At 43.2% G+C, this 12,708-nt stretch overlaps 2 protein-coding genes across 2 annotated transcripts in view; one reads left to right on the top strand and one right to left on the bottom strand.

Annotated features, from left to right (window-relative positions):
- LOC118215099 (protein NLRC3-like) overlaps nt 1-12,708 on the bottom strand; it is a 162,173-nt gene that overhangs the window by 38,384 nt on the left and 111,081 nt on the right. The window lies entirely within an intron of this gene.
- LOC118215114 (histone H3-like) lies at nt 4,021-4,425 on the top strand. Its single transcript, XM_035395561.1, has one exon. The coding sequence runs from the start codon at nt 4,021-4,023 to the stop codon at nt 4,423-4,425; it is 405 nt and encodes a 134-aa protein (XP_035251452.1).

Below are 12,708 nucleotides of genomic sequence, written 5' to 3'. Positions count from 1 at the left end.
GCTGAATGAATGAGTTATTGACGGTGTATGTTTTGTATGTGTGAGTAACTTGGCATTTTTGTACGTTGAAAACGTGTTTTTTATGAGATATCATTTCTTTTTGCAAAGCGTTTTATTACGAGAGGGAGAAATGCGAAGTGACCCTGTAAGAAACGGTTGTGGATTATGGCTATCCTTGTGTGAATTTGTACAGTCTGATGAGCGTGTACGTTTAGCAGTTTCGGTTTGCTATATATGTAAACCAGTGGCTGTGACAATTGGTGCGGTGGCGTAATTGTAAACGCATCGGAAAAGGTGAAATATGGCCAGTGTATGTAGGCTACTCACGGATTTGACGGGCATCCAACGAGCCTTGATTGACAAAAGAATCAGCAAGCCCGTAGAATTAGAGCTGCCTAGGTCGCAACTTGTGTAGCCTTCTGTCCTGCTCCGTTGTCTGTTATTTCGTGAAGATGCACTTTTAGTGTTTGTAAGGTTTATAAGGCATGTTGATAGGCTTATCTGCAGGTAGGAATCCTCTTTGCTGTTTTGTTAAGCTGGAACCGGAAAAGTTGATAGTGGAGAATAGGAGCAGACGCATATGTCCCAGAAAGCTTTGCATATGAGAAAATAACAACAGTGTGAGATAAATTAGGCGAAATGATGAAATTCCATAGTTGAAACAATATGTTTTTAGCAGAATGGGCATGTAGGTGAAGGTTGACATGATCACAGACTATAGTGCGAAGTAAATGAAGTGACCATGAGCGAGCTTAGTTTCCTTATCAAATGGTATATATAACAGTCTGTATTAAAAGTTAGTTGTTGAAGTGGAGGGTTAAATAATGTGTGCAATCTGTGGCACTAACATGTTTTTCTCATGTTCGGTGCTAGTAGTTATATTTATGAGTGAATCATGATATTAAATGTTATGTTTTAATGCGGAGTTGCAGAACGTACATACGTAGTAATTGTTTGTATGTGGCTAGATAGAGAACAGGGCGAGGTAACATGAATGTAGAAACGTGGCGTTTGCTGATAAGAAGGTTTTGTACGGTAGCCAAGTGAAGAAATATAGTTAGTAGAAATGGCACAGTGGTGAACTGGTGTAACTTGTTAATAAAAGGAATACATTTTCCGTCATGAAATGCATATGGGTGGCCGTGAGTGAGTTTTGTAAAAAAAAAAAAAAAGCAAATATAAGCGTAAGAAAATGTTAGTGTAAAAGAGGAAATTATCTGCCTGAGGGCGAGGCGGGATTCAAGCCATAAACCGGAGGTTTACCAGCACCATGCCATAGCTATGCAATTCGTGAAATATCATTAGTAAACCTGCCGGTGGTTTTAAAGAAGAACACAGGCCAGTAAGCACAGAAGAGCTCCCGTTGAATCCATATGGCTTAGCAATATTGTAGCCGGTTAATAACTGAACGTACAGACGGTACGTCATAATGCATATGGCTTAGCAATATTGTAGCCGGTTAATAACTTAACGGTGAACGGCGGGTAGATATGGTGCAAAAGCAATAATTGATAAGTAGTAGACAATTATTAGTGAGGGTCGAAGCAGGTTAAAGGAGTAACATGGTGGTTGAACGTGACACTTCCCAGTTGTCTTTAGGCAACTGCAGAACAAATGTGCATAATTTTTTTTATTATTCAGTCATTTCAATGTACTTTAAAACGTATTTTTCTAAGCCTAAATTTCCCACTATAAAAGTTCACCCGAACCGTCTGGGCGTGGTAATGAAAACTGTCAGTTAGCTACGATTGACAGACCGTGCCCCGTTACCATAGCTAGCCCATGATAAGCGCTATTTTTGGGAGACTTTTCACAAGCTAGCTAGCTTAGTAGTATATCAAGTATCGATAGATGGCTAAGATAAGGACGTTGACTTATATCCAATTCAAATTTTTGCTATCTAGCTAGGCAAGTTAAGATAAAAGTACAACTATAACATCCTCATAAAAGCAAACTAGCTAGCTAACGTTATCGATAACATTGCCTTATGAAAGCAAATGACCTAGTTAGCTAACGTTAGCTAGCTAGCTAGCTAAATGAATATAACCAGAAATAATCTAATAGTCCTTAAAAGGCACTCTAATTTAAGTGAACCTAACGTTAGTGAAATATTTGCATTGTCTTGCCCGTAAACCAGCGGCGCAAACTATGGGTCTCGAGTTATCCATGGGTTTACGGGGCGTGGAAAGGGGAGTGGTTACTGTGTTCATGAGGCATCAAGTTGAGATTGAGAACACTTTCAACCGGTTGAAAATAGGACGATAAATTTAAAGCGCATATTTCTCCAAAAATACAGAACGGACATATTTAATACTTTACTCATTGTGTTTCTTCAATGTCTCTTGTCTCTCTCTTAGCACATAAAACCGAGAAAGTGTGAAAATCACCATGGTACTCCTTTAAAGAAAGGTGTTCCTAGCTGGGTTTGAACCTACGACCCAGTGTTCCCCAGACTGTAACCTTGCCCACTAGGCCACATGCAGACTAGCTGTTTGAACTGGAAATGTTTCAGAGTAGAAAGGTATGGGTATTTAGCGTGTGTATGCGCGTTTTTGATTGGGTCGTGTAGGTGAAGATTTGGCTGGTGTCAGTGAAATGTCCAATGGGGAGACATGTTGTTAGTGGGAGAGGCGGCAGGAAAAATAAGAATGAGAAGAAGAAGAAGAAGAAGAAGAAGAAAGAGAAGAAGAAGAAGGAGAAAACGCAAAATCCCCTTAGTTTGGGGCTTTATTGTGTGGACATGTGAAGTTGTTTATGAATTCTGTTTGTTGAAATGGGGTCAGAATGTACAGAATTTAATGTTTTTAAGGGCTGAGTGTCTGTGGCTGTTGTGGTTATTTCTGTGGGGAACCCTGAAAAGTGCCAAACTCTCGGTGCTGTATAGGTATGGGGCATGCCCCCGCCAAGGCGTAACGTCCCAATATACTCCATACTGGTGTGTAGCATTAGCAAACTTCTGAGAATTCCTCTGCAAGCTGTATAGTGTGTATCTCCCTGGTGCCCCTTGTATTAACGCCTGCTAAAGGAAACCTGTTTACCTCATGTACAGTGCCATGAAAAATATTTTCCCCCATCCTGATTTCCTATATTAGTGCATAATTTCAGATCTTTACAAAAAATGTTATATTAGACAGAGGGAAGCAGTCAACGTTTTAGAAACTCCCAACTTGAGTCTCACCCTCTGGAGTTCAGTCCCTTGTAGTAGCGTCACAAGACCACCGGATGGCGGAAAGCATCCAATTTGTGTTTCCAGTATTCCAATACAACTCATAGGTCTGATAGCAAAATTAAATACTTTGATATTTCCGACCAGCTCTTGCCACGGCACATAATGGTTTTATTGAATTCTGCTGGTAATTTTAAATTTCACTGGTAAAAGTATTTTTCGCTGGTAAATACTTTTCGCTGGTATATTTTAAAGGCGTACATCGGAGACATAATGTCTTGTATTCTGAAAAAGTGGAAGCTGTTTTGTTAAAACCACTGACTGTCCTTTTTCTGAGGGTAGAAACAATGAATTATTGATTATTGGAATGCAAAATAAAAATGGGTGGGATAAAATAACAACAATCGGTCTCAGTATTAATATTAATCTCAGTGTTACCAAATATGGATGTATTACAGAGAACATCTAAACAACACAAATAATTTTATTAGATGTTTATATGTATTGTAAAAATGAAAATTTGGAAAACTAGATGCCTGTACAGACAATATTTTTATTTCAAGTGCGGTGGGCTGTAACCAAATAATATCAGAGTTAAAAAGGAAAAGGGCACTTAATAAGAAAACAGGGCAATTTAAACCATGGACACTTTTTAAACTTTGAATTGAATGTAAGTTGTAAAGAAAATTCACTGTAATCTAACAATATAGTAAATGTTCTTTGATCTAACATGATGTTATTAAAGAAGTTATTAAAATGTAAAATGTGTTGAAATGTAGTGTTGTATCGTATTTTATAAATAATGATTAATAAATCCCCTTATAATTTGAAAAGCAGAAATTGAGTAAGTCGCAATGGCTCAAACCAAGCAGACCGCGCGTAAGTCTACCGGTGGCAAAGCCCCCAGGAAGCAGCTCGCCACTAAAGCAGCGCGGAAGAGCGCGCCTGCGACTGGCGGAGTGAAGAAGCCTCACCGTTACAGGCCTGGGACTGTAGCTCTGCGGGAAATCCGCCGCTATCAGAAGTCTACTGAGCTGTTGATCCACAAGTTGCCTTTCCAGCGCCTTGTGAGGGAGATTGCTCAGGATTTCAAGACCGATTTCAGAAGCTCAGCTGTCATGGCTCTGCAGGAGGCGAGCGAGGCTTACCTGGTTGGTCTGTTCGAGGACACCAATTTGTATGCTATTCACACCAAGAGAGTGACCATCATGCCGAAGGACATCCAGCTGGCTCGCCGCATCCGTGGAGAGCGCACTTAAATGGTTTTCAAGTGTATAATCCAAATAACAAAGGCTCTTTTAAGAGCCACAACAGTACTTGTCAGAGCAGCAAATTTCTCCATGGCCTGTTTCCATGCTTATGTGATTTTTGGGTTAGCCCATGGATTCTGAAATGTAATGCTTAATTGTAGCTCATGGAAACATTGTGGTTTGAATAAGGCCTGGAATTATTTCCCCGTCCCCTTGGCCCTGCTAATCATCCCTGAACCACTACGTTTAACAGATAAATCCACTGGTTGGTCCAGTCGTCCCACTCCACTTAACTTCTGATATTGGTGTGTGATGCAATGATTCTGTAGCTTGCTTTCACTTTATGTTACCAATTAATGGGCTACCCATTTTGTGTTCTCTTGTTTTCGGAGAGTGCATACATTAGTATTGGTGGAATCTTGATTTGGTCATCTATGACATTCTTGTAATGGACAGACTTTTATTTTTTTGCAACATGTTATCTTGATATATGTAGACAATTTGAAGCTTAACATTTGAAGCATTAACATTTTTCTTTTTTTAATCGGTCATGGTACTCCTTCGACGAAACGTCAAAAAGGCAGGGGTATTGTTGCCACTGCTCAATGAACCTTTCCTCTGTTTCGGAGGTCCACTTGACAGCAGCAACAGCAGCAGTCCTCTTCTCTTTGCTATGTTTATTATGTGCACCAGAGAGCACTCTGTCATCCTATTGGCCAACGTCAAGGAACACGTCATAGGAATTGTCCAACTAGGCAGGAAAATACAAACAATTCTGACATGCTAGACTTTTCGTTGGGGTGTCCTGGGGCGTCCCAACCACCACATCGCTGTTCTTCGATTATGTCACACTACAAGGGGTAAAGACGCCCGTTCGTCGTTCTTGATGTTCATATTCGCGCCCGGCACTGGAAATTTGTCGGCGACGACAAAATCAGGCTGAAATCGGGCTGAATTCAGGCTGAATTCAGGCTGAATTCGTGTAGTCTGATCCCGGCATAAGCCAGCAATTCATCGTTTGGCTCGCCGTGGAGGAATCAAGCGTATATCTGGTCTCATCTACGAGAAGACTCGCGGAGTGCTGAAGGTGTTTCTGGAGAACGTTATCCGCGATGCCGTCACCTACACCGAGTACGCCAAGAGAAAGACCGTCACCGCTATGGATGTAGTTTATGCCCTGAAGCGTTTGGGTAAACCTTTCTTGTCGCTCCTTCACGGAATTACACTAAAGGCTCTTTTAAGAGCCACCCACATTTTCTATCAAGACCAGTGTTTCCTGCTTTCTTTAACTTGTCTACCCCAACTCTATCGATTTATAGCGGTCGTGCAGGCATTGTTGGGCAGTGCACCTACTGCTTTAGTATTTTTGTGAAACCGGAGTGTAATTTTCCCTTGGGTGTCGGGGGGTAAAGGCTACATGCACACGTAGCGGATCCCCAAGCAGGTTAAATGCGTTCAGTTTGACTGCAACAATGAAACGCAAATTTGCTATTCAAATTAGTATTCATTGACGTGTTAGTAACCCGTTGTTGGAATAATCCACAAGGCTGTAAGAACCCAGCAGAAAAATTTTGTTTAAACCAGCCTAAGATAGTCAAGATATGTCTACCGCACTTTGTTGTTAGACCAGCTGTTCAACCCATATACTCAGCGCAAGTAGGTACTTAATATATAAAGACGAGCCGAGACACAAGCGGAAACACAACCAGGCTTTACTGAAGCTTCCTTGATACACACACAAACAGCCTGAGCACAGGGGGGATATATACAGACAATCACGTGGTATCACGTAAACCATCGGGATAACGTACACGTGACCACGTACCGCTGGTTGGTACTGGCGCAACTCTTCCTTTTGTTAAATTTTTTTATTTTTTATGAGAACAGGCAGCGTACACAATACTGCATGACACTAAAGTATACTGTATCAACAGCAACATAGTCCTTGAGGCGAACAGGGGCGCGCTGGCGGCATGATGACCGACGAGGTCCCTCACAGGCTGCAGGGGCAGCCTCGGTAGGAACGGGGGGCGGGGAGCTGCAGGTCGCCAACGCCCTCAGGGTCTATGCTCCCGCAGGTAGGTGCAACGGGAGGGTCAGGTGACCAAGATGACTCCACGGTTGAGAACCACAGCAGGCGTAGATATAGCCACCGGGATGACCGGGGGGGGCAAGGGGGGGGGGCGGGTAGGTGGTGGGTGTGGCTCAGGCATCTGGTCCTCATCCTCTGAAGGGCATTCCGTATCAGACCGCACAGGATGCGGGCAGTCGAACATGGGCGGAGGGACTCTGAAGCACTCAGACAGCTTGACCCGGTATGATGAGCCATGCAGTTGAGACCCGGAAAACTTCCTGATATTGCAGAAGGAAGGCTCGATGGAGACAACCAGGTAATGGTCATGGGCCCGGGACTTGTTCCCGTCGGAGTGGAGGTAGACCAGGTCACCAACTGCCAGAGCGGGATCGGGGCGCCTCTGGGCATTGGGGGTCTTGGCACGCTTGCTGTAAGGATGGTTGGCCAGGCGCTGCTGGTGCTGTGAGATCACCAAGGATCCGTCGCTCACGGGTATCTGGGTGTTGTAAAATTGATCCCGCTGGGTCCACATCTCCCTGGCTGCGGGAGTTCACTGCTGTCGTGGTGACTGCAAGGGTGAGGGAAGTAGCAGCGCCACCCAATGGGTCTAACCGCAGTAGCTCTCCTTCCAGATCTTGGATAGCCCTCTCTGCAACAGGGTTTTTGTTGACATTTTTGCCATGGCCCAGCTCGATTGTAATACGGTGTCGTCTTAGGAATTCATCATTGGACAGGGCCTTGAACCCAGCAGCAGGGCCAGTGCGGACGACAGCCAAGGGACCATTCATGGGGTGTAGCTGTATGCATAGCTGCATCAGGGCATCACGCAGGGACTCGTGGCGCTCATCAGGAAGCGGCATGGTGGACGTGAATGATGTCACCGTCTCGCAGAGAACAAGTATAACTTGCCGGGAGCGCTTGAGAACGTCCGCAGCAAAGGATGTGCCAACGGCGTCAGGGGGTAGAGAGGTGGACTGCTCCACTCTGGCGCCTGGTGTGTGGCGCAGCGCAACTTAAGAGTGGCATCCGCCCGAGACGCGCTCGGTGGCCTTGTCCAAGTCCAGCGCGTATCGGTGCCGCCTGACAACTGCCCTGAGTTGATGACATGTGGGGTGGCCCAGCTGGATGTGTAGCGCTGTCAGCAGACCGTCCAAGACTTGTCACGAGACGATGATGCACCCATAAGATGCGGAGCGGGACTCATCGCGCCTGACTACAAGTAGGCCGTAGGCTGCTACGGCGGCCACGTTGAGATACCTTTTTACGTCCTTGTTGGTGAGCTTCTTGGACGGCCTCATGCCCTGAATGTGATGGGCATCCGTGAGGTGAAGGTCAGGGCACTCAGACTGTATGGCTAGCCAGGCAGGACGACTTGTGAAGGTCAGGCGCACGGACCCATCCAGTATATCCTGCACCGAGGTCTGACGCCCCAGAGTCCTTATGAAGGAGCAAACCTGACACCTCGTCTTCACACGGTGGGGCGTTGCGGCTGGAAAAATCGGACGGGAGGATGGCAGAGCCGGCGATGTGTCTGACGGAGGCTTGGTACCGGCTGACGGCAGATAGGAACATCGAAACTCGTGGGCTAGCCGAGAACTCGCCACGACAGAGCTTCTGGTACGCTTGGACGCAGGGCTTGCTGTCAGTGAGGACACACACGCTCTTCTCACATTGAATGACTTAGGGGCTGAAGTGCTTAGTCGCAGCTGCAATGGAGAGCGCCTCCACTTCGCACGGAAGCCAGGTTGCCTGAGATCCCCGTAGCTCGGCACTGAAGAAGCTGGCCAGGAGCAGCTTGCCCTCACGAGTCATGTACAAGATGGCGCCTAAACCGGGTTGTCTAACCGCACCATCTATTAGGTTAGTCTGAAGGCTTGGGTAACGTGATGGTGCGGGCGGATGACAGGGCGTGTTGTGCACTCTGGAAGGACTGTCGGAGCTCGTCGGTCCATGCGATTGGCTCTGAGGACTGACGTCCGGCAGTGCTGGTATAGAGTGGGGAGAGGTAAGAGGAGCATCTTGGGAGGGCATGGGAGAGCACCTTATATGCGCTGATGAACAACCTCATTTGCCCGACTCGGGGGCGGCGCAGGAGGACAGTGTGTTGACATGATGAGGACTGGCGGTGAGAGTGCCTGTGCACCAAATCCAGGCCAGGATGGAGGTGGACATGGGGTTAATGATTGTTTTGGAGGTCGACAGGTGGAGATCGCACTTGGAGAGCTCCTGAAGGACCCTCCTCCAGTTGTGGAGCAGCTCCAGGGGAGTATCGGCGCTGCAGTACAGATCGTCTGCCAGCTTTGCATGATGCCATCCTGTAGCAGGTTACCAAGCTCTGGCACATCAGCTCCTCCAGGGCAGTCTCCGAGCCACATTATATGATTTTATGAATTACAATGTAGTTACTATATAATACAATAATTGTGCATAAGCACAAATTAAACGTCACTCTTTGATGCCTTTTATGAATTCAGGTTTAATATAAAAGACTTGTAAGTTCACCTTTTTACCCAAATGAAGCAAACCTTGTATTTCAAACCTTGACATTATTGACTTGAAGTTACTGATGACGTTTCCATGATGCTAACAATATGAATCCATAAAGCATGCTTTTAGAGCCCTAGAATGAATGCATAAGGGGTGCAAATAGGCAGGGAGTGAAGAGGTGGGCCTGCAGTTTTCCAATATAATGATGTGCGTGCAGCCATAGTGTTGTGAGACCATTTTATCCCTGTCAACAGTGGGAATACCAGTGCACCTCGCTCTCATTTTCTCTTTGGCCACTTTCTTCATTTTCACCAGTTTTGCACATGCAAGATGGAGTTAAAACTGAAGTCTGAGTGAGAGTCCAAAACAAAACCCAGTAGGTGGCAACATCGCCTATCAAATGAAAATGAAGGCGATTGCCTTCAGTCTTTATAGTTTTCTGTCACTTTTTGAATGCATAAATATTTGATTAAACTCAAATTGAACATTACCAGGCTTGGACACACAGAACTGGCAATGCAGGCATATTTATATAAAATAATCAGCAGTGTCTTATAATATTCACATGGATAAAATGCAAATATAGCATGCATATGCATGATATGCAATGCCATCATTATGTGCTTTCATATAGGACAGCTGTGATCGAATCCTATATGAAAAAATGAAAGTGAGGAAACAAAATTTACAGATTTATAGTGGGGTACTCAGGGTTTGTGTGTGTTTATCAAAATGAGCGATGGGCTTAATAATTCATATTTTAGGAGAAAGTTTTTTATGTATAATTTTTGTGTTTATTGAGTGTGTGTGTGCGTTTGTGTGTGTGTGTGTGTGTGTGAGAGAGAGAGAGAGAGAGTTTATTTAATTGATTTAATATAATTAAAGAAGTACAAAATCACCTTCAGTCCTAAATTAAATTTTAAAAATCACAATTCACTAAAAAAACAAATCTCACTGCAAGAACTGACTGAGAAACTCCAGTCTCTAAAACCAAACAAAAAAAGCCTATGGTCCTGACAGCATCAGAAATAAAAGGCAAAAACAGAGCACTACTCTGCTGCAGAAGGCTGTGCTGCAGGTATTCAACGTGGTACTAAGCTCTGGCTGCATTTATGACGAGCTTATATCCCCAATTCACAAAAGTGGAGCCAAACTGGACCCTAATAAATATTAAGGCATTTGTGTAAGCAGTAATCTGCGGAGGTTATTTTGTACCATCCTTAATAGAAGACTTACAAACATTCTTAATTAGCATGGTATCTTCAGTAAGAATCAGATTGTATTTCATCCAAACCACTATACCACATTTTGTTACAGCAATACAAATACATAACCAAAACAGTTTTTTTTGTGTGTCCTCATTGATACAATCATTAAAAATGTCACATCTTCCTGTCACAATTAATATCCAATCTAATATCCTTTACTTTATGCCAAACTTATTTTGGTCTGTAGCAATCTACCAATAAATGACTTATTGTTTCTTTTTCCTCATGATCTGGCACTGGACATACCACCTTCACAAAACAGCTCCATTTCACCACACCTCTCACAGGCAATCTACCAATTACAGTTAGCCTCGTGAAATCTTGCAGTTCCCCAGATATATATATCTACTATTTAGGTGTTATATATATATATATGTTACCTCACTTAGGTCATGTGTGCAGTTGTGAAGTTTACCAAGCCACATTGGATATGCTCATTTATAAGCCTGTGAATAGCCTTGTTTGCCTGTGTTGTTTACCTAATCAGGAGCTACAATATAACGTGCAATAATCTCAAGAACTGAACTCTGAAAAGAGTGCTCAGTCATGGTGGAACTGAATCTTCCTAATACTGTAACCAAAACTAAACTACACCACACTCAGACCAGCGCTGATAACCAGTCGCAAATCAGCAAAACCAAAACACAAAGTCAAATAAATTGTTATCTGACCCTAAAAAAGACTATACTCCAGCAGAGTATCTCTTTTCTATAAGAGATGAAAAGCAGAGATGGATCCTGTCCAAATACAGATTCATTGACCACACCCTTGCAATTGAAAAAGGCCAAGACAAAAACTTATGGTTACCATAAGAAGAGTGAATATGTGGTCACTGTAAGACAGGAGTGGTGCAGACAGAGATGCACTTCCTCATAAACTGTACAAAATATGCAAAAATAAGAAAAGCATATTTCCACAAACTTTCAATTTTCGATTATAAATAACTTCAGTTCCTTATCAAGGTATGAAACATTTGCAGTACTAACATATACAGGAGAATCATTATTATTTGTGTTTTGAAAATCCATTACTATTTTCTCTACATATGAATTTTAATTGATTTCAGATGCTTTGGCAGTATTCACATATGTATTCCTGCCAATACAACAACCTCAATTTGAGGGATGGAGAGAGAGAGAGAGAGAGAGAGAGACTTTGACATCAATGCTCATTTATTAGAACATCATTGTCAATTCAATTACGGTAGAATAAAAGTATGATTATACTAATAATAATAATAATAATAATAAATATGTGCAATAATAATAGTGTGTTTGCCTAAGGCAACCACACTAACAATAACAATAATAAAAATCTGGGAGGTGCAGTCCTCTGCCATAGTGGACATTAACAAAAAAAAACCATGGACTCTTTTGAATTAGTAAATATTTTAATGGTGATGTGGATTTTGTAACATTTTTGTTGTCTTCAATGTCTTTGTGAGCTTTTGTAACATGTGTAACAATGTGCCTGAAAATTTAATAAAGCACTTTTAAAAAGGAAAAGGAGGCTCCTCCCACACCCTGGGCCCTGGCCCCAAACCCTCAGCCCTAGTGACCCTGAGGCATCTCCAAACTCGTACCATTGAGGCATAAAAATCTGTCATGCCACTGGTATCAACACCATCTATGTTCATAATTAACCAGTAGCAATCTAGCCCTAATCCCCCACCCCTCCTCAGTAATGCACAGGCCACCTTCCGCCAGCACACCTAAAAATGTGACAGGATGAGCGGAGCGCATCGCTAAGGGACAGCTTACGAGTGCCTCAGACCACCCTTTTAAAGGTATACCTTTCAGAAGGTATACCTTAGCTAAGGAGGCGCTGGGAAACAGCTCGAGACCTAAAGGAAGAACTTAAGGTATCCCTTACGACACACGTAGCGCTAAGGAGACTCTGGGAAACGCGGCCCAGGGTTGTGTTTCCGAGTTTCGATGTACCTTAACGTTTTACGAAGCTTCCTCTTCTGCAATATTAAATTGATGTAAAATGATTATGACAACACTTGTTATATTAAAACGTCATTCATAAGCCTTTACAAGTGAGACAATCAATTCGCTTGACATCGATTGATAAACTTATCAGCACCACAGTGAAGGCCAGCTCCAACTTACGACGTACCTTTGGAAGTGTCCCTTAAGGGAACTGTTAAGGTATAGTTTGGGAAACACTCGTAAAAAGCGGTTTCCCTTTTAAAGGTATACCTTAGAAACCTTCGTAAAACGTTAAGGTACATCGAAACTCAGCCCTGGACTATAAAAGAAAACGCATGGACTTGGAATGGGGAGACATTGAGATATAACTTTGTGTGATCTGTAAAGGGATGTATGTTATGTAATCTATTTGTGTATGCTCTTTTTGATGTATTGTGAAATGTTATAAAAATCAGTAAAGTTATTTAAAAACCAGAGAAGTACCGAAAACACAGTTTACACCTATTTAGAATCGCAGGTAGTCTTTGTT

The sequence above is a fragment of the Anguilla anguilla genome, chromosome 16 (assembly GCF_013347855.1).
Source record: "Anguilla anguilla isolate fAngAng1 chromosome 16, fAngAng1.pri, whole genome shotgun sequence".
NCBI classification, from domain to species: Eukaryota; Metazoa; Chordata; class Actinopteri; order Anguilliformes; family Anguillidae; genus Anguilla; species Anguilla anguilla.
This window is presented reverse-complemented; position numbering and strand designations above follow the sequence as displayed.